The sequence below is a fragment of the Mauremys mutica genome, chromosome 10, assembly GCF_020497125.1.
Source record: "Mauremys mutica isolate MM-2020 ecotype Southern chromosome 10, ASM2049712v1, whole genome shotgun sequence".
NCBI classification, from domain to species: Eukaryota; Metazoa; Chordata; order Testudines; family Geoemydidae; genus Mauremys; species Mauremys mutica.
Window position 1 is genome coordinate 708,146 of NC_059081.1, and position 21,833 is coordinate 729,978.

General features: G+C 60.1%; 1 protein-coding gene across 1 annotated transcript in view; it reads right to left on the reverse strand.

Moving 5' to 3' along the window:
- Positions 1-967: 967 nt before the first annotated feature.
- The window catches only part of SLC4A3 (solute carrier family 4 member 3), an 86,048-nt gene continuing 65,182 nt past the window's right edge, over positions 968-21,833 (reverse strand). The window contains exons 18-23 of the mRNA XM_044978494.1: positions 18,844-18,933; positions 9,442-9,608; positions 8,728-8,981; positions 4,724-4,893; positions 3,788-3,961; positions 968-3,070 (exon numbers count right to left, since the gene is read on the reverse strand). Coding sequence (XP_044834429.1) covers positions 2,993-3,070; positions 3,788-3,961; positions 4,724-4,893; positions 8,728-8,981; positions 9,442-9,608; positions 18,844-18,933 — 933 coding nt within the window. The 3' untranslated portion in view covers positions 968-2,992. The remainder of the gene's footprint in view (positions 3,071-3,787; positions 3,962-4,723; positions 4,894-8,727; positions 8,982-9,441; positions 9,609-18,843; positions 18,934-21,833) is intronic.

The window sequence follows — 21,833 nt, forward strand, 5'->3', positions numbered from 1 at the left end:
GGACACCAGTTAGGAGCCCAAAATGGCATGCTCCGTGCCCTTGGGCTTGCCACAGCCCCACCACTGATGGAACGACCCACTTGGGGCCATGACCCAGACTTGGGAACTGCTCCGCTTACCCCTATGACCCGGCTGACCACGTCTCAGGCCCAGCTTGGCCAGGCTGAGACTCGCACGTTTGTGGAGTTTACATCTTTGTCCTGGGCACTGAATTCTGCTGCATGAGTCTGGGGTAGCTGGAGACTGGGCAGCCCCTCCCATTACCCCATGGGCCAGTCATTTCCGCTGTAGGCAAGATTCCCCTGCAACTCCAAGCAGTTCAGTGCCATGGCAGAGATGCTGGTGATGGGAGAGTGCGAGCAGCTGGCTTTTCATAGGTGCCCCCCCACCCCTCCAGCAAGGGTCGGGCCAGGCTCTACAAAGAAGGGTAAAGCCAGGCCGCGAAGGAGCAAACTGAGATGGGGCGGGGAAGAGACTCAGCCAAGGCACACAGGGCAGAGCTCGATTAGAACCAGGCGTCCCGCCGAGCCCTGCTCTAACCTCGAGACTGAGCGCACGAGCCAGCTGAAAGGGAGCCCGCTTCATGTACGGCTGGGGGCTGAGTGTCTGCCAGCTGGGTAGGGCCTGCGGGCTCCTCTTTGCCATGGAGCTGGGGACAGTGAGAACCTTGGCTCTGTGGGGCTTCCCGGAGCCCTGCTCTTCTCACCCCTTCCCCATTTTCTGAGTGGCACCAATGGGCCAGAGCAGGAATTCAGTCCCCTGGCATCCCCCACCCACAGCTCTGTGTGGACATTGGGCATCAGTGCCACTTCCAGGTTCCCAGGCCATGGGTGGCGAGGGGTGGATGGGGGTGGAAACATGATCAGGCAGCCCCACTGGTCTCCTGGACCTGCTGCCCTGGAGGAGCAGCTGTTCCCCCGTGGGCTGTAGCATGCACAGAGACTCGGTAGCTCAGTTCCTGTGAAGGGTTTATTGGTGCAGCCATTTCCAATACAGGTAGATGAGTCACAACACACAGCCGGGCTGGCAGGGACACAGCAACAGCAGGCCTCCTACACTACACAGGGACAGGACACGCAGCCACAGACACACACACTCACACACACATCTCCTAACCAGGAGGCTTCACTGGCATCACAGGGGCTGTTGGTGTGCCAGGCTGTGGCCCAGCGGGAGCAGGTCCCCGGCTCTGAAGGCTCCCCTCCACCGGGCTGGGTATCCATATGGCCCTGTGGCTGTAGCGTCTGAGCCTCCCACACCATAGTGAGCGTCTCCACGCGTGAGGTAGGGAAGGATCAGCCCCATTTCACAGATAGGAAACGGAGGCAGGGAGAGTCAGTGGCTTTGCTGAGGTCCCACAGGAAGTTCTGGTGGAGGCAGGACTCCCAGGCTAGCGCCTGCACCACAAGGTCCCCCTTCCTCTCATGCCTGTGTGGAGGGGCCGGGCGCCTGCCTTCTCTGGCTTTCTCACACAGGGCCTCCTTCCCCACCGAGCCTTGGTACCAGTGACCTTCACGCTCCATGGCAGCTGCCAGGTTACCCCACTCCAGGCTGTGAGCACCGCTGGCGAGAGCTACAGGGAGAGCTGGGCGCTGAAGGGCCCAGGCAGTGACCCACATGAGGCCTCAGACCCTGACAGCTGGAGAGACCTCGGGCCTTCCAGGTGGGAAGACATTCAGGGTTGCCCAGGGACAGGCCTGGGTGCCAGGGGGTCTGGCTATCAGGTGCCTCCAGACACTGTGGGTGGCCCAGGTATGGGGATAGGAGAGGTTGGGGGCCACAGCAACCCAGTCACCAGGGCCTGAGTGGCCCAGTCACTGTGGTGGAGGCTGTGTCCTGGTGACCCCAATGCCCGTGCTGTGGATGCCTGCTGCTGGGAGACAAGGGCGGGGAGGGAACATCTTTTACTGGACCTGCTCCTGTTGGTAAGAAAGGCGCTTTCAGCCTTAAGAAGAGCTTGGTGCAAGCTCCAAAGCTGCTCTCTCACCAGCTGAAGCAGGTCCTGCACCGCGTGTCTCTAATATCCTGGGACTGACATGGCTGCGTGGGAGACACTTCCCCTGGAAGCCCTCTCAGCCCTGCCTGCTCTAGGAGGCCGCTCCTGCTGCTCCTTCCCCTGCAGACATCACAAGCCTTAACACTGACATCACAGCTGGTTACCGCGGCAATGCCCATGACCTCAGACCCCGCCACCCCAGAAATGCAGCTTGGAGCGATCAGCAGGGAATGGGCTCGGACAGGCAGGGGGATGGGATCTGAACTCCTCGAGGCCCTGCTGCTGGGACACAGGTGCCTGGCCAGTAGCACAGAGAGCCTGGGCTCCTGAGTTCCCATAATCCTGGCCGTGCTGCAGCCAGGCTGGCCCAGGAGCGCTGTTAGCAAACCAGGCAGGGCAGCCTGAGATGCGAAGCAGCCCGTGGCAGGGAGTTGTGCAAGGAGCCCCTTGTGTGCCTGCTAAGGGAGCTGGGCAGCCCCGCTGGGGGCGGCAGAGCAGGCAACTCGGAGTCTTGCCCTGCGCAGGCAGAGTCCGGACGGGCTCTGTGCGGGGCCCGTGCCTGCCTCAGGCTCAGTGGAACGTGGCGCTTGGGCTGGCATTTGGAGGAGCCGGAGCTCTGTGGTGAGTGGACGGGAGGTGGTGGCTCCCAGCTGCATGGCCCCCCTTTGCTAACCCACATACCAATGCAACCCCCAGTCTCCAGTAAGGGAGACCCATGACCCGAGGCAGTGCAGGCCCCTACAGAGCCTCTGGATGCGAGAAGCGTCTCCCGCTGGGTACGGGTGGAGACAGACTCACACTTCCACTGAGTGGGTGAGGGGTGGGGTCAGGAACGGCCCTGCCCACCTCCCTCCAGGGTTCCGACACTGCTGCTCTTTGGTCCAGACAGGAAAACATCTGACGTGTAGTAAGTTCAAAGCCATTCTGATTGGGCCGTAGCCAAGGAGAACGCGTGGGAACGAGCAGCTTTCCACAGGGAGGGGGCGGAGCGGCCGCTCACACAGGCATGTGCATCTCGTTGTACTCGTCCCGGCCGTCCTCGTCAAAGTTCGGCTCCGCATCCTCCGAGTCCAGCTGTGGGCAGAGACAGAAGCTGGGCAGGGGCATGGCAGCGACCAGAGCGAGGCTCCTGGTGGCTGTCCCGCCAATCTCAGACACCAGCCCGGGGCAGGAGCCAGGGCCCGCACTCACCCCGCTGGGGGGATGTTGGTATCGAGCGCTTTGCCCGTTATGTCGCAGGGCGCTCACATTGTCTCCTTCCCCCTCCTGCGCACCCCATGCCTCCCTCTCCACTCTCCGGCCTGGTGTCCTTCCCCTGACAGCTCCGGGGCTGGCTCATCTGCTAGGTGGCAGCAGCCCTTAGGAATGGCTGTGAAACTCCTCCACACCTCCAGCTGCTGACGCAGGCTCTTCTCGGTGGCGAGGACCCTGGACGCCACCCACAGAAGATGGGAAGAGGCCCCAGCCCCTGGGCTCTCAGTCTGGAGAGCCCTGTGTTTGACAAACTCAACGTCTGGGGGACCGTCGCCAGGGAGGGGACGGCCAGACAGCTCCAGCCTAACCTCACCAGATCCAGCAGCCCTCACCGTGGAGAGAGAGCTGGAGCGGGGAGCCCCCGTTCCAGGCTTCTGCCTGGCCGAGGCACTACTGCGGATAAATCACCACCCACTACAAGCTGGAGAAAGCTCCCAGCCCCTCTGGGCAGGCAGTGCCCCACATGCCAGCTGCCTGAGCGAACTGAAGACGGCCCTGCCCCGAGGAGACGGATGCGGGTCACACACAACGGCTTACGGCTTTGAGCTCCCGGTCCTGAAAGAAGCGGGGCAGCAGGAAGCGTCGTAAGGGCACCGTCATAATCAGGACAAAGGGAAAAGCTAACGAGGCCACTGTTGACTTCACCACCCAGAGCACCACGATGCAGGCCAGCTGAATGCAGGTGAAGAGGTTCATTCTCCAGGTCTTCACCTGGGGACACGAGTCCAGCTAGTAACTCACCATCCCTCAGGGAGATAAGCCACGTTCCCCTCCCTCCCGCGTGTCACCACGGCCTCCCAGCCCCATATACACCACGGCCCCACTGAACGCTTGGCCCCGGCGCCCCGTCTACAGCATGGCCCCACTGAACACTCGGCCCCTCCAGCCTCGCTCTGTCCACCCAGCCCCAGCGCCCCGTCTACAGCACGGCCCCACTGAACACTCGGCCCCTCCAGCCCGCGCGTCATCACGACCTCCCAGCCCCGGCACCCCATCTACAGCACGGCCCCACCCGCCTGTGCATCACCATGACTGCCCAGCCCCAGCGCCCTGTCTACAGCACGGCCCCACTGAACACTCGGCCCCTCCTGCCCGCATGTCACCACGACCTCCCAGCCCCGATGCCCTGTCTACGCCACGGCCCCACTGAACACTAGGCCCCGGCGCCCCATCTACAGCACGGCCCCACTGAACACTCAGCCCCTCCTGCGCATGTGTCAACATGACCTCCCAGTCCCAGCGCCCTGTCTACAGCACGGCCCCCCCCGCTTGTGCATCACCACGACCTCCCAGTCCCAGCGCCCTGTATACAGCACGGCCCCACTGAATGTTCGGCTCCTCCAGACAGTTCACGGACAGTTCCCCTCTTACCTCTCCCACCCAGGGCCTCTCATTCTCCCTGGTCCCCACCCGCCAGTCACCCCCATGTCCCAGTCCCAGCCCCAGCTCCCTGAACTGCCCCTGCTCACTCACCTTGACGACGTAGACGTGGTCCGGGTGGTGCTTGGACGGCATGAAGATGAGGAGGAGACGCTCGTAGAGCTGGATGCCGGTGAGAGACGTGACCCCCATGTAGAGGAAGATGCCGAAGAGCACGGCCAGGGGGATCCGGCGCAGCATGTTGCCCATCACAATGGACAAGCCTGCAAGCACAGAGCTCAGGTACATGTACCCCAGCCGCACATCCGCTGCACATGGACACTGTCCTGACACCGCCTGCGTCTCTCTAGCTGCCACACAGTCCAGGGTAGGGGCGGTCGCTGTCGAGCCCCCAGCTGAGGGAGCTGTGGAGAGCGGGATGGGGCGGGGGCTCTATGGAACTTTTGGGGGCAGGGCGGGGGTGAGGGCTGTGGGGAGCTGTCGGGGGCAGGGCTGGGGCCGTGGGAGCTGTTGGGGGCAGGGCTGGGGCGCCGGCCATGGGAGGCAGGTTGGGCACTAGTTGTGGGGGAGGAGAGGGGCGCTGGCTGTGGGGAGCTGTCGGGGGCAGGGTTGGGGGACCGGCCGTGGGGGGCAGGTCGGGCACTAGTTGTGGGGGCGGGGAGGGGCGCTGGCTGTGGGGAGCTGTCGGGGGCAGGGTTGGGGCACCGGCCGTGGGGGGCAGGTCGGGCACTAGTTGTGGGGGCAGGGAGGGGCACTGGCTGGGAGAAGCAGCTGGGGCGCTGGACATGGAAAGTTGTCAGGGCAGGGCTAAGGTGCTGGCTGTGGGGAGCTGTCGGGGGCAGGGCTGGGGCCGTGGGAGCTGTTGAGGGCAGGGCTGGGGCGCCGGCTGTGGGGAGCAGGTCAGGCACTAGTTGTGGGGGCAGGGAGGGGCACTGGCTGTGAGGAGCTGCCAGGGGCAGGGCTGGGGCGCTGGCCATGGGGAGCTGTCGGGGGCAGGGTTGGGGCGCAGGTCGGGCACTAGTTGTGGGGGCGGGGAGGGGCACTGGCCATGGGGAGCTGCCTGGGGCAGGGCTGGGGCGCTGGCCATGGGGTGCAGGTTGGGCACTAGTTGTGGGGGAGGAGAGGGGCGCTGGCTGTGGGGAGCTGTCAGGGGCAGGGTTGGGGCACCGGCCGTGGGGGGCAGGTCGGGCACTTGTTGTGGGGGCGGGGGGGGGCGCTGGCTGTGGGGAGCTGTCGGGGGCAGGGTTGGGGCACCGGCCGTGGGGGGCAGGTCGGGCACTTGTTGTGGGGGCGGGGAGGGGCGCTGGCTGGGAGAAGCAGCTGGGGCGCTGGACATGGAAAGTTGTCAGGGCAGGGCTAAGGCGCTGGCCATGGGGAGCTGTTGGGGGCAGGGCTGGGACACCGGCCATGGGGAGCAGGTCGGGCACTTGTTGTGGGGGAGGGGAGGGGCGCTGGCTGTGGGGAGCTGTTGGGGGCAGGGCTGGGGCCGTGGGAGCTGTTGAGGGCAGGGCTGGGGCGCTGGCCATGGGGAGCTGTTGAGGGCAGGGCTGGGGCACCGGCTGTGGGGAGCAGGTCAGGCACTAGTTGTGGGGGCAGGGAGGGGCACTGGCTGTGAGGAGCTGCCAGGGGCAGGGCAGGGGCGCAGGTCGGGCACTAGCTGTGGGGGCAGGGAGGGGCACTGGCCATGGGGAGCTGTCAGGGGCAGGGTTGGGGCGCTGGCCATGGGGTGCAGGTTGGGCACTAGTTGTGGGGAACGAGTAGGGCACTGGTTGTACATGCTAGGTAAGGTTGATGGCTGCAAAGTAGCAATGCTGGTTTTGGGGTCAGGGCAGAGGTGCTGGCCAGAAGGAGTGGGGTAGGGCACTGGTTTTGTGGGCAGGGCACTGGTGCTGGCGGGGAGGTAGGGGCGATGGCCATGGGGAGTGGGGCAGGGCACTGGTTTTGTGGGCAGGGCACTGGTGCTGGCGGGGAGGTAGGGGCGATGGCCATGGGGAGTGGGGTGGGGCACTGGTTTTGTGGGCAGGGCACTGGTGCTGGTGGGGAGGTAGGGGCGATGGCCATGGGGAGTGGGATGGGGCACTGGTTTTGTGGGCAGGGCACTGGTGCTGGCGGGGAGGTAGGGGCGATGGCCATGGGGAGTGGGGAGGGGCACTGGTTTTGTGGGCAGGGCACTGGTGCTGGCGGCGAGGTAGGGGCGATGGCCATGGGGAGTGGGGCGGGGCACTGGTTTTGTGGGCAGGGCACTGGTGCTGGCAGCGAGGTGGGGGCGATGGCCAGGGGGAGTGGGGCGGGGCACTGGTTTTGTGGGCAGGGCACTGGTGCTGGCCGCAAGGTAGGGGCGATGGCCATGGGGAGTGGGGCGGGGCACTGGTTTTGTGGGCAGGGCACTGGTGCTGGCGGCGAGGTAGGGGCGATGGCCATGGGGAGTGGGGCGGGGCACTGGTTTTGTGGGCTGGGCACTGGTGCTGGCGGCTAGGTAGGGGCGATGGCCATGGGGAGTGGGGCGGGGCACTGGTTTTGTGGGCAGGGCACTGGTGCTGGCGGGGAGGTAGGGGCGATGGCCATGGGGAGTGGGGCGGGGCACTGGTTTTGTGGGCAGGGCACTGGTGCTGGCGGCGAGGTAGGGGCGATGGCCATGGGGAGTGGGGCGGGGCACTGGTTTTGTGGGCAGGGCACTGGTGCTGGCGGGGAGGTAGGGGCGATGGCCATGGGGAGTGGGGCGGGGCACTGGTTTTGTGGGCAGGGCACTGGTGCTGGCGGCGAGGTGGGGGCGATGGCCATGGGGAGTGGGGCGGGGCACTGGTTTTGTGGGCAGGGCACTGGTGCTGGCGGCGAGGTAGGGGCGATGGCCATGGGGAGTGGGGCGGGGCACTGGTTTTGTGGGCAGGGCACTGGTGCTGGCGGGGAGGTAGGGGCGATGGCCATGGGGAGTGGGGCGGGGCACTGGTTTTGTGGGCAGGGCACTGGTGCTGGCGGCGAGGTAGGGGCGATGGCCATGGGGAGTGGGGCGGGGCACTGGTTTTGTGGTCAGCTCACTGCTGCAGGCTGCTAGGTGGGTGCGATGGCCATGGGGACTGGGGCGGGGCACTGGTTTTGTGGGCAGGGCACTGGTGCTGGCGGGGCGGTGGGGGCGATGGCCATGGGGAGTGGGGCGGGGCACTGGTTTTGTGGGCAGGGCACTGGTGCTGGCGGGGAGGTAGGGGCGATGGCCATGGGGAATGGGGCGGGACACTGGTTTTGTGGGCAGGGCACTGGTGCTGGCGGCGAGGTCGGGGCGATGGCCATGGGGAGTGGGGCGGGGCACTGGTTTTGTGGGCAGGGCACTGGTGCTGGCGGGGAGGTAGGGGCGATGGCCATGGGAATGGGGCGGGACACTGGTTTTGTGGGCAGGGCACTGGTGCTGGCGGCGAGGTGGGGGCGATGGCCATGGGGAGTGGGGCGGGGCACTGGTTTTGTGGGCAGGGCACTGGTTTTGTGGGCAGGGCACTGGTGCTGGCGGGGAGGTAGAGGCGATGGCCATGGGGAGTGGGGTGGGGCACTGGTTTTGTGGGCTGGGCACTGGTGCTGGCAGGGAGGTAGGGGCAATGGCCATGGGGAGTGGGGCGGGGCACTGGTTTTGTGGGCAGGGCACTGGTGCTGGCGGCGAGGTGGGGGCGATGGCCATGGGGAGTGGGGCGGGGCACTGGTTTTGTGGGCAGGGCACTGGTGCTGGCCACTAGGTAGGGGCGCTGTGTAACTAGGCCTGGGCTGACGTGAGTAATTACCACTTGGAGGGAGGCCTCGTTTCTTGGAGGCTAGAGTTTGAGAGGTGTAGAGACCACTAGGTGGCAAGAGACAGAGTGTCAGGGCCAGCTGAGACAGGAGGGAGAACAGCCAGGAACCTTTACTAACAACAGACAAGATGAGCTAGGAATACAGAGGTGAGGTTCAGAGTAGGTCGAGTGTTCTCCCCGAATTGGACAAGCTGTGTGCAAAGGTCTTGGAGGGAGTCCCAACATGCTGGCTGGGGGGCAGAGTAGGGCTGCTGGCCACGGGGATGCTGCTAACCCTCTCCCTGGACAACCTCTGCCCCCCAGGTTCAGTAGCTTGGGGCTCACCGACGAGGACAGCTATTGCAACTCCTGTCACACGCTGCTCCTTCACCTCCTCGATCTTCGGCTTCTCCCCCGGAGCGATGGCCTTGCTCATGACCGTCAGGGCATTGACGTGGGTGACCGAGCGCACGGTGGCGGCAGTCAGCCAAGGGAGCCCGAACAGCGCGCAGAGCCCGCCCATGGTACCAATGAGCAGCAGGTCCAGATGGAAACCAGAGCCTTTCATGAGCTTCCTCTCCTTCTTACTGACAATCAGGCTGGGGGGAGAAGAGGGTCCTGCTGTTGGCGCCAGGCCTGCTCAGCCCCGGGTCCCCCCTGTGCCTGTGCTGCCGGGGCAGGGGAGAGTCCAGCCTGGCACGTGGGGGAAGAGAGGATGTTCTTCGCCGCTCCTGGCCATTCTCCTGTCTGCCAAGCCCAGGGACAGGCTCCTTTCCTGGGCGAGGCTGATGCAGGCTCCACCTGGCAGGGGAGGGGAACCCACAGCCACAGTCGCTGTGCGGGAAGGGCCATGACAGGAGAGTCCCAGGGAGCAGAACCCTGCCTCCTCACATCCAGACTGGGCACCCTGCAGCCCAAGCCTGTGACTGCGGCTGAACATCCGGGGCCCAGCCCAACGTCGAGAACCCCCCACCTCGTCCATCTCCCCGCACAGCTGCCAGGCACTGGCTCAGAGCCCAGTGGAACGAGGGAGCTATGGGTGCAGGCAGCAGTACTCACGTGGTGATCTGGGTCTCCATGAAAATGAGGATGAAGACCAGGAGTGCAGGGATGGCTGAGGCAAACATCATCCACATGGGAAAGGCCTGTCGCCTGCCCAGCGGGTGAATGAACCAGTTGCGCTTCTGGGGAGATGTGACTGAGAGCCCAGAGGGAACATTCAGCTTCTGTGAGAGCAGGAAAAAACCAAACATTTACGCAATGACATTAAGCCCCTCAGCCCCCAAGGCTCCACCTGGCTCTCAGTACCACCGGGCTCCTCAGCCCCTATGGCTCCGACCTGCTCTGGTACTGCAAGGAGCCTCAGCCCCCTATGGCTCCGACCTGCTCTGGGTACTGCAAGGAGCCTCAGCCCCCTATGGCTCTGACCTGCTCTGGGTACTGCAAGGAGCCTCAGGCCTTGTCTACACTACAAGACTATTTCGAATCAACTTAGTTCGAATTTGTGGATTCGACCTTATGAAGTCGAATTTGTGTATCCATACTAAATACACTAATTCGAATTTCTGAGTCCACATTCACGGGGCCAGCGTCGACTTTGGAAGCGGTGCACTGTGGGAAGCTATCCCACAGTTCCCGCACTCCCCGCTGCCCATTGGAATGCTGGGTAGAGCCCCCAATGCCTGCTGGGGGAAAAAATGTGTCGAGGGTGGTTTTGGGTAACTGTCATTATTGAACCGTCACTCCCGCCCTCTCTCCTTGAAAGCGCCGGCGGGAAATCTGTTCGCGCCCTTCTCTGGTTGGTTACAGCGCGTACGCCACAGCACTGCGAGCATGGAGCCCGCTGCGATCATCGCTGCACTTATGGCCGTTGTCAACTCCTCGCACCTTATCGTCCACCTCTTCCACAGTCAGCTGCTGAGAAATCGGGTGAGGAGGCTCCGGCAGCGCGGTGAGGAGAGTGGCGCAGACATCTCACAAAGCAGGGTACGCCGCGCAGTGGAGATCATGGTGGCAATGGGTCAAGTTCATGGTGTGGAACGGCGATTCTGGGCCCGGGAAACAAGCACGGACTGGTGGGACCGCATAGTGCTGCAGGTCTGGGATGACACAGAGTGGCTGCGAAACTTCAGGATGCGTAAGGGCACTTTCCTTGAACTCTGTGACTTGCTGGCCCCTGCCCTGAAGCGCCAGGACACACGGATGCGAGCAGCCCTGAGTGTGCAGAAGCGAGTGGCCATAGCCCTCTGGAAACTTGCAACGCCAGACAGCTACCGGTCAGTAGCGAACCACTTTGGCGTGGGCAAATCTACCGTGGGGGTTGCTGTGATTCAAGTAGCCCACGCAATCGTTGAGCAACTGCTCTCAAAGGTAGTGACTCTGGGAAACGTCCAGGTCGTCATAGATGGCTTCGCCGCGATGGGATTCCCAAACTGCGGTGGGGCTATAGATGGGACTCACATCCCTATCCTGGCACCAGCCCACCAGGCCAGCGAGTACATTAACCGAAAGGGCTACTTTTCAATGGTGCTGCAAGCACTGGTGGACCATAGGGGACGTTTTACCAACATCTTCGTCGGGTGGGCAGGCAAGGTTCATGACGCGCGTGTGTTCAGGAACTCTGGTCTGTTTAGACGCCTCCAGGCAGGAACTTTCTTCCCGGACCACAAAATAACAGTTGGGGATGTGCAGATGGCTACAGTGATCCTCGGGGACCCAGCCTACCCGCTAATGCCCTGGCTCATGAAGCCCTATACAGGCGCCTTGGACAGTGAGAAGGAACTCTTCAACTACCGGCTGAGCAAGTGCAGAATGGTGGTGGAGTGTGCTTTCGGACATCTTAAGGGGAGGTGGCGGAGCTTACTGACTCGCTCGGACATCAGCAAAAAGAATATCCCCGTAGTTATTGCTGCTTGCTGTGTGCTCCACAATGTCTGTGAGAGCAAGGGCGAGACCTTTTTGGCCGGATGGGAGGTTGAGGCAAATCGCCTGGCTGCTGTTTACGCTCAGCCAGACACCCGTGCCGAAAGAATGGACAGCCTCCTGCTCCTACATAGGTCTCTGGGGTGGGGGACGGTTTCAAGTGGTTGTGCATGTAGGGGTGGGTTTGCAGGAAGGGGCGAGTGGTGCCGTCTTTGGATAGGGATTTGGATGCAGGCTCTGGGCTGTGGGTTTGGGCGTAGGAAGGGGTGAGGGGTGTGGGGGAAGGGTGAGTATCTGTCCGTGGATGAGGGCTCTTGTTGGGGCTCAGGGCAGCGGAGAGGATCGCGCCTACGGTGGAAGTGCATGGTAAGGGCAGCATGCCTTAACATTAGGGGGTGGCAGGCGCTAGGACCGTGGACAAGCGTACACATCACAGAATGACCCGGGGCAGCATACACCACACAGAGTGACCCTGGTGACTACTGACTGCAGTCTGTGTGTGCCCTGCAGTTGATCCTGCCCCCAATAGTCTGTACCCTGCTAACGTAGGCTATCCCGTGCAATTATAAATCCCCTGCCCCCCCCCCCACATACACAGTCTTCTGACACGAAAGACGTGATGGAAAGAGTGAACAACAACAAACAGCTTTTATTAATCTACTACATAGTGGGGTGATGAAACTTGGATTTGGGACTGGGTGATCCTGTAAGGGAAGCGCTTCTACACAGTTATAGCGTCAGAGGTGTGTGGTACATTAGCGCTCAGCTGTGGTGCAGTGACAGTTCTCACGGCCCCTACCGCCCCTCCGTCTTGTAATTTTCGGTGAGGGGGGGACAGGACTTCTTGGCGTTGGAGGGTGGTTGCAGATACAGTGCAGGGGGGCTCTCTCCTCCTGCCTGCGGTCCTGCAGAACATCAACAAGGCGCCGGAGCGTGTCCGTTTGCTCCCTCACTAGCCCAAGCAGCGTTTGAGTCGCCTGCTGGTCTTCCTGCCGCCACCTGTCCTCCCGTTCGCTGTGTGAGCGCTGCTGCTGAGAGAGGGTCTCCCTCCACTGGCTCTGCTGGGCCGCCTCGGCTCTGGAGCAGGCCATCAGTTCCGCGAACATCTCGTCCCGAGTCTTTTTCTTTCGCCGCCTAATCTGAGCCAGCCTCTGCGAGGGGGATGCCGGGGCAGTCCGGGAAAGAGCAGAAGCTGTGTGATGGGAAACAGTAAGTGATTTCCTTGAACAGATACATGTTTGCAAACAGTGAACACAGTCTAGTCAGTTTCTCTGAACAAGACCATACAGGGCACCAAGTTCCACGAGATCTCAGGACAAGTTCGAGATTTCGGAATACGCTCTCATTGGCGGCGCCATTGCACAGGAGAGCGGACAAGCGGGGAGAGACAGCTGAATCCGTCTTGCAGACAGTCCTGGTAAGCCTTAAAGTAGATCATGCTTATCAGTTAGTGGATAGCTGTGCTCTCCTGCTAAAGGCAATCTGGAAAGCAGAAAGGCTGAGCCTTTTCCAGCCCCTCCCGCCAGTGCACGGGAAAGATCAATGTATGCTTGTTCTCTGTGGCCTCCAGCACGTGGCTGTTAAGCGAGGGTCGTTGTTATGCAACCTAATTTTAAACCATTAACAATAGTAACAATACACTAATTGCCCTACTTAGATGCAGCCTGTCCAGAACGACATCACCCTGAGGCGGGTCACTCGGAGTCAGAGAGAGCGGATGCTAATGGAAGCCCTGCACAGACCAGGACCATATGCAGCAATGCTGGTGGAGGCGATGATTCCTCTCTACATTAGGATGTCCTGGCGCGGAAGAGTGTGCTTCCATGGAGCACCGAATAAGGCACCTCTCCCCAGGAACCTCCTGCGGAGGCTTTTCGAGCAGCTCTCTGAGAGCTTTGTTGAACTGTCCCAAGAGGATTATTGTTCAATCCCTATATGTGTGGACCTACTATTTATATAGTTTGACATTTAAAATTTTGTATATAGTATTTCTATTTTTTCTATACCTGTTTTTAAAAAAATAAAAGTTTCCATGTTTATAGCACTTACCGCCTGATCCTTCCCCTGAGTCTGAGTCCGGGTTAATGGGCGGGGACGGTTGGTAGGGGATCTCTGTGAGGGTGATGAAGAGATCCTGGCTGTCAGGGCAAGCGGTAGTGTGTTCGCCTGGGCCATCCTCCACAAACCCTTCCTCATCTTCCCCATCGGCGAACATCGCCGAGGAACTGTCCAGGTTCACTATGCCATCCACTGAGTCCACGGTCACTGGTGGGGCAGTGGTGGCAGACCCACCGAGAATGGCATGCAGTGCCTCGTAGAAGCGGCATGTCTGGGGCTGTGCTCCGGAGCGTCCGTTTGCCGCTCTGACTTTTTGGTAACCTTGTCTCAGGTCCTTGACTTTCACGCGGCACTGCATCGCATCCCGGCTGTATCCTTTCTCTATCATGGCTTTGGAGACCTTCTCGAAGGTCTTCGCATTCCGCTTGTTGGAGCGCAGCTCCGACAGCACAGACTCCTCGCCCCACACAGCGATCAGATCCATGACTTCCCGGTCAGTCCATGCTGGGGACCTCTTTCTATTCTTGGATTGCCCGGACTCCTCTGCTGGAGAGCTCTGCATCGTTGCAGGTGCTGCGGAGCTCGCCCCGATGTCCAACCAGGACGTCAGATTCAAAGTGCCCAGACAGGAAAAGGAATTCAAATTTTCCCGGGTCGTTTCCTGTGTGGCTGGTCAGAGCATCCAAGCTCGGACTGCTGTCCAGAGCGTCAACAGAGTGGTGCACTGTGGGATAGCTCCCGGAGCTACTAAGTTCGATTTGCATCCACACCTAGCCTAATTCGAGCTAGCCATGTCGAATTTAGCGCTACTCCACCTGTCGGGGTGGAGTACCAAATTCGAACTAAAGAGCCCTCTAGTTCGAATTAAATGGCTTCCTGGTGTGGACGGTTGAGCGGTTAGTTCGAATTAACGCTGCTAAATTCGACTTAAAGTCCTAGTGTAGACCAGGCCTCAGCCCCCTATGGCTCTGACCTGCTCTGGGTACTGCAAGGAGCCTCAGCCCCCAAGGCTCCACCTGGCTCTCAGTACTGCCGGGATCCTCAGCCCCTATGGCTCCGACCTGCTCTGGGTACTGCAAGGAGCCTCAGCCCCTATGGCTCCGACCTGCTCTGGGTACTGCAAGGAGCCTCAGCCCCTATGGCTCTGACTTCGTTCTCAGTACTGCAGGGATCCTCAGTGCTCTATAGCTCCGACCTGACTCTCGTCGGTACTGCAGGGAATTTCAGCCCCTATGGCTCCGACCCAGCTCTGGTTACCACCGGGATCCTCATTCCCCTATGGCTCCGACCCAGCTCTGGGTACTGCAAGGAGCCTCATTCCCCTATGGCTCCGACCCAGCTCTGGGTACCGCCGGGATCCTCAGCCCCCTATGGCTCTGACTTGGCTCTCGGTACCACCGGGATCCTCATTCCCCTATTCAGGGCTGGTTCAAGGAAGTTTCGCGCCCTAGGCAAAACTTCCACCTTGCACCCCCGCAACCCTGCAGCAGCTCCCCGCTCCCCCTCCTCACTGAGGCGTGCCCCACGTCCTCGTGGCAGCTCCCCGCCCCCTGGCCCGGGGAGCCCTGCGGCACCTCCCCACGCCAGCTCACCCAGGGGAACCCCGGCCGCGCGCTGACTCAGGGGAACCTCTGGGCCGGCTGCCGGCGGCCGCGCGCTGACTCAGGGGAACCCCTGGGCCGGCTGCCGCGCGCTGACCCAGGGGAACCCCTGGGCCGGCTGCCGGCGCCCGCGCGCTGACCCAGGGGAACCCCTGGGCCGGCTGCCGCACGCTGACCCAGGGCAACCGCCTAGTCTGCCTAAATGGTAGCACCGGCCCTGCCCCTATGGCTCTGACTTGGCTCTCGGTACCGCTGGGATCCTCAGCCCCCTATGCTCCGACCCGGCTCTCGGTACCGCAGGGAGTCTCAGCCCCCTATGCTCCGACCCGGCTCTCGGTACCGCCAGGATCCTCACCCCTGCACAGCTCTGACCCGGCCCTTGGTGTCGTACATGTTAAATCCAGAAGGGGCCATTATCATGCCCCCCGTCTGAGCTCCTGCATAGCCCATGCCAGAGACCCTCATCCCTCCCTTCCTGCATCCAGCCCATCAGCTGTGGTTGAGCAGGGGTGGAGGTTATAGAAAGAAATGCCTGAGCTTGATATGAAGACTCCCGGTGCTGGAGAAGCCACCACGTCCCTGGGTGCTCTGTTCCTGTGGATGGTTCCCTCCCCGTTAAACATCAGTGCCATATTTCTAGTCTGAGTTTGTCTTGCTTCAGCTCCCAGCCGCTGGGTGTCACTCTGCCTCTGTCTGCTGGGTTCAAGAGCCTTGGTTCTCAGGGCATGTCTGCCTGGTTCAGGAGTCTCAATTCCACTGAGCACTAGTGTGCCACACTGTCCTGGGGGCTGGCTCTGGAGGGGGCAGGTACCCAGCCTGCCTGTGACAGGCTCCGCTAAGGAGAATGAGCTGACCCAGCTGGATGGAGCACCCGGGCCTTACCCGGGCCATGAGGGCTCAGGCAGGGAATGGAGCAGAGAGACAGAGAGCTCCTAAGGAGAGCTCTTCTCGGGGGTCAGTGCGGCGCAGCAGGCGAGGGGACCGAAGAAGAGGCTTCGAAAGGGAAGAGCTGTGAATGCCAAGCCCTAGCAGAACTTGGTCCCAGTGAGAGGACCTCACCAGGAGCTGCAGCTCACAGAGGAATTATATGCCAAGGGCTGCCTTGGTTTGAACTCTGTGGGGACCTTTGCCCAGAGGCCCTGACTCCAGAGGAGGATCCTGGGTCAAGAGCGCTTCACAGGTAAGGAGCCTGGATGGAGGCAGGAGAGCGACGTAAGTGGAGTTGATAGACTCAGGTTAATTTGGCCCCTTTCTTCCTTCTCTCCCTCCATCTCGGATGCCGGTGAGGAGGCTCATCTGCCTAGCACAGGGGTCGGCACCTTTCAGAAGTGCTGGGCCGAGTCTTCATTTATTCACTTTAATTTAAGGTTTCGCGTGCTGGTCAGACATTTTAATGTTTTTTAGAAGGTCTCTCTCTCTATAAGTCTATATATTATATAAACTATTGTTGTATTGTAAAATAAACAAGGTTTTCAAAACGTTTAAGAAGCTTCTTTTAAAAATTAAATTAAAATGTTGATCTTACGCCGCCGGCCCGCTCAGCCCGCTGCTGGTCTGGGGTTCTGTTCACCTAGGCTGGCAGCGGGCTGAGCAGGGCCTGCGACTGGGACCCTGGCTGGCAAGAGTCCGGCAGCCAGAACCCCCATGCGCCGGCTCCTGCCAGCCGGGATCCTGGCTGCCAGACCGCTCAGCCCGCTGCCGGTCTGGGGTCCCGGCCCTGCCCACATACAGCGGGTAGCTACCTTCTCCCTGGTTCTGGCCCATTCTCTTGCTCTCTCTGCACTGAGCTGAGGGTGGGAGTGGACCGAGCACAGGGCTGGGGATGAAGGTTCTGGCCAGGAGCTAGAATGAGGGAGGGGGCTCAGGGTTGGGGCAGGAGGTCTGGGTGTGGGGCACTTACCTGGGCAGCTCCCATTTGGTGCGAGGGGTGCAGGTGGGAATGTGAGTGGGGGTGCAGGAGCTTCCGTTTGGTGCTCAGGGTGGGGATGTGGGGCGTACAAGAGTCAGGATGTGGGGGGTGCATGGGGGCTGGGGGGCTGGGTATGTGAGGGGGGTACAAGAGTCAGGGCAGAGGGCTGGGGTATGTGAGGGGGGTGCAGGTGTCAGGGTGGGGCAGGGGGGCTGGATATGTGTGGGGGTGCCAGAGTCAGGGCTGGGGTCATGGGGGGGTGAAGGAGTCAAGCAGAGGGCTGAGTGTGTGTGAGGGGGATACAGGGCTCAGGGCGGGGGCCTGGGGTGTGTGCAGGGCTCAGGGCAGAGGGCTGTGTGTGTGTCGGGGGGGGGGGTCAGGGCAGAGGCCCCCCCGCACTCCTGCGGTCCCCAGCCCGCTCACCCACTCTGGGCACTGCACCGCACGGCGCACTGCACGAGCACAACTAGTGCTCCCCAGCGAGAGAGTCCCCTCTGGCTGTGTCTGGAGGAGTCGCTCCGGGCGGCGCATGCCCTCGTGGTATGCGAGCTCCTCACCCCAGGGCTCTCTGGCCACCACCAAGTCCCACTCGCCCACATCTGCCACGCGCTCAGTGCCGCCGGGCCGCAGGGCTCTCCGCTCCTCCAAACTCACAAACAGCAGGTACCGATCCATGGCCGCGGCCAGGCATCTCCTCCCGGGGACGCTCAGCAGCCGGCGCTGCTGCTGCTGCCGGCCTCTCCCGCCTCCACCGCCCCCGTGTCCTGCCGCTGGGAGTCGGGACCGGGTCCTGCAGCGAACCCGCTCCCCTGGCGCACCACCAATCCGCCACGGCCCTCTGTACCAAGGTGGCCCAGGTGAGCAGGCCCCTCTGCGCCGCCGGGCAGGGCACCTCGCCGGGTGAGGGGACGCAGGAGCCCACGGGCAGGCCGCTGAGGCGGCTCCTCTCTCGGGGGGCATGGGCTCTGCCCTTCACTGGCTGTGTGTCCTCGGGACTCCGGCAGGCAGCAGCGTGCCGTTAAAAATTGGCTCGCATGCCGTTTTTGGCATGCGTGCCATAGGTTGCCAACCCCTGGCCTAGCACATTTCACCATTTTGAAGTTAATAAACTAGACCCCCGAAGAGGCACAGTTCAATGTATATAAGCCTCACTGGACTTCTTGAAAGTGTGTTAAGGGAAACTGAGGAAGGAATGCAACCAGGGTTTCATGTACTAAGTGGCTCAGGGGGACTCTGCTGGTGCAGATTAAAAGTTCCCATTTCAAACAATACTGAATCAATGAGCATGAGGGAACTTTTAGTGCACCCCAGCAGGGTCCACACAGGCCACTTAGTCCACAACACTCTAGCATGCATTAGAATTTACACCCTCGAGGAAGACTAATGCATGTAGACAAGCCAGAAATCTCCTCCCGGGAAGGTATTTACAGACAGTGAAAAAGTCACCTCTTCACTCCTCTTGGATACACTAAATACAATGAGCTCCGTAGTCTCACTGCGAAGTAGGTTTTCCAGATCCTGAGCTCTGTCTGAGCCCCTTCCGGGTGCTCAGTGTCCCTTCTGAAGTGCAGGCACCAAAACCGGACACAGCCTTCGTAATGCTGTCTTCGGAGGGAATACCACCTCCCTTCTCCTATTTAGCTTGCACAGACCTGAGTTGCACCCAGTTCTAATCCAGCTCTCGGTAACACACACACCCTCAAACCTGCACAGCTCTGATCTGGCTCTTGGTGTCACAGGAACCCTCAGTCCCTCAAGGCTCTGACCCACATCTTGGTAGGTCTCAGTGCCTCCCAGGGTTGTGCCCACAGCTCCGATTCATAGAGGTATGTGCACAAAAATCTCTCTTTGGTTTGCACTGAGAAAGTGAGAAACAAAATCATCTAGCTACCCACACACAGTGAATGGAACAATCAGTAGCCCCATACGTGCTGGGCTGGTGTTGGGCCTGATGGGAACGCCAGCACCTACCTGTGTGTACGTGTCTGTGATGGTGTAATCCACCAAGACCATGACCAGGATTGAGATGGGGATTCCAAAGTCTCCAATGATCCGTCGAGCCTGCAAAGCAAACACGTTTCAGTGGGAACGCGCAGGCCAAGCGCTTAGCCACTGCTACAATGCCAGGCACTGTACTGAGCCCTGAGACAGGCCGATGATCCATCCCAGCCAAGGGACGGGCAAGGTGCTCACTACAATGTGAATGCTGCTAATGAGCAGAGGATACAGGAGCTCTGGTCACTCCCTGACCCCGCTGGGCTGCTTTTCTCCCTGCTTGGGCCCCAGCTGCTCTCTAGCCACATTCAGATACCTGGGCTGCTCCAGACACCATCTGGCCCCTGGGAGACTGGTTGGGAAGCCAGCATTCACCAGGCACATTCTAGCTGGAAATGCCTTAGAGAAGCACTCGGGTCCCATGGCACTGAGTGCTGTATTGGTGCCTCAGATGGGCAGACAGATGGATCACAGAGAGAATTAAAATAAAGTTTATCCCTTCTCCCATGCCAGGTCACTCTGACACATACTGGAGTCCAGTCCCCTAAGATTAGCCCGACCTATGGAGACTCATATATCCACCAGTCCCTATGGCTGTAAAGCTCCAGTTTAGCAGACCTTTGACTCCGGATCCAGCCAGAGAAGCCCTGCTGGATCCCTCCATCTGAAGATACCCTGGGGCAGATGTGGGTAGGACAGATAAGTGTCAGCAGCAGCTAGGTCTTATCTATGGCCTTGTGCCAAGGGAGCCTTACCCTCTCCAATGGCATTCAGAGGACTGTTGGTGTTTATTTTACGGGGGCAGTTCCTGATGGCACCAGACTCAGCTGGAGAGAGACAACACACCAGGGTGCCAGCTCTCTCGTCAGGCAATTTCCTATCAGCACAGACAGCCCTTTGCCCACGTAGGCCTGGTAAGACCATGTGAGCCAGGTGTGACGTTATGAGTGTAATATAATATTTCATTAAAAGGTGACAGAGCCAGAAAGAGTTAATTAACTCACAGACCAACCTGACTCATGGGTGAACCTTAAAGACTGGTTAGGAAGATATGTAAATGAATAGAGCTTTGAAATGCAAGTCTGCATTGTTAGAGATCTCAAGAGTAGATGTTTGCTCAGGTCTTGGGATGTAAGCAAACAAGTCTTGTCTATTGCTATAGTTTTAATTCAAAGATCAAAAAAGGAATATTAACATTTATGATGATACTTGAGTGAAATAGTATTATTGTCTCTGTGTCTCTTTGAGGGTTGTGGTAACCTGTATCTGAACTGTTTAATGGATACATTACCCTGTGCTAATTGCCAGGATGGTTGGGAGAAGGTGAGTTAAGCCTATTGTTTTCTCAGGCCGAAAGGCTGCTGGAAATGTATAAGAAAAGACGGTTACTCACCTTTGTAACTATTGTTCTTCGAGATGTGTTGCTCATATCCATTCCAGTTAGCTGTGTGCGCGCTGCGTGCACGTTCGTCGGAAGATTTTTACCCTAGCAACACTCGGTGGGTCGGCTGGGCGCCCCCTGGAGTAGCGCCGCCATGGCGCCGGATATATACCCCTGCCGACCCATCCGCCCCTCAGTTCCTTCTTGCCGGCTACTCCGACAGTGGGGAAGGAGGGCGGGTCTGGAATGGATATGAGCAACACATCTCGAAGAACAACAGTTACAAAGGTGAGTAACGTCTTTTCTTCTTCGAGTGCTTGCTCAGATCCATTCCAGTTAGGTGATTCCCGAGCCTTATGTAGGCGGTGGGGTCGGAGTGAGATGTTGCAGAATGCAAACTGCTCAGCCAAAGGCTGCATCATCTGTGGACTGTTGAACCAATGCGTAATGTGAGGCAAAGGTGTGGACCGGGACCAGGTAGCTGTGCGACATATCTCCTGGATGGGAACGTGAGCCAGGAAGGCAGCAGAAGAAGCCTGAGCCCTGGTGGAATGTGCAGTGAGGTGGCGCGATGGAACATGGGCCAAGTCACAGGAGGTGCGGATGCACAACGTCACCCAAGATGAAATCCTCTGGGAGGAGACAGGTAGGCCCTTCATTCGGTCTGCCACTGCGACAAAGAGTTGGGGCGTTTTACGGAAGGGCTTTGTCCGCTCAATATAAAACGCGAGCGCCCTACGGACGTCTAGGGAGTGCAATTGTTGCTCTCGTCGTGAAGAGTGTGGCTTCGGGAAGAAGACCGGAAGGAAGATATCCTGGTTGATATGAAAGGCCGACACTACCTTAGGGAGGAAGGCCGGATGTGGCCGCAACTGCACCTTGTCCTTGTGAAACACAGTATACGGTGGGTCCACCGTGAGAGCCCGAAGCTCGGAGACTCGTCTGGCCGATGTAATGGCTACGAGGAAAGCTGTCTTCCAGGACAGGCATAGCAGTGAGCAGGTCACCAGCGGCTCGAATGGGGCAATCATAAGTCTGGTTAGAACCAGGTTGAGGTCCCAGGTTGGGGCGGGGTGGCGAACTTGTGGGTATAAGCGCTCCAAGCCCTTGAGGAACCTAGAAACCATAGGGTGCGAGAAGACGGAGCGGTCACTCTGCCCTGGGTGGAAGGTAGAGATGGCTGCCAAGTGCACCCTCAATGATGACACCGCCAGGCCCTGCTGTTTGAGAGACCAGAGGTAGTCCAAGATGGAATGGATCGGGACCTCAGTAGGAGTGACATTGTGCGTTTCACACCAGCAGGAGAAACGCTTCCTCTTGGCCAGATATGTTAACCGAGTGGAAGGCTTCCTACTACCCAGTAGAACTTGTTGTACTGAGGTAGAGCAACGTAACTCGGATGGGTTTAACCACGCAGCAGCCATGCTGTGAGGTGCAGGGATTGCAGGTCTGGGTGGTGAAGTCTGCCGTGATCCTGTGTTATAAGGTCTGGGAGGAGAGGCAGGGGAATGGGGCTGGTTATCGACAGCTTGAGCAACATGGTGTACCAGTGCTGCCTGGGCCACGCTGGAGCGATCATGATCAG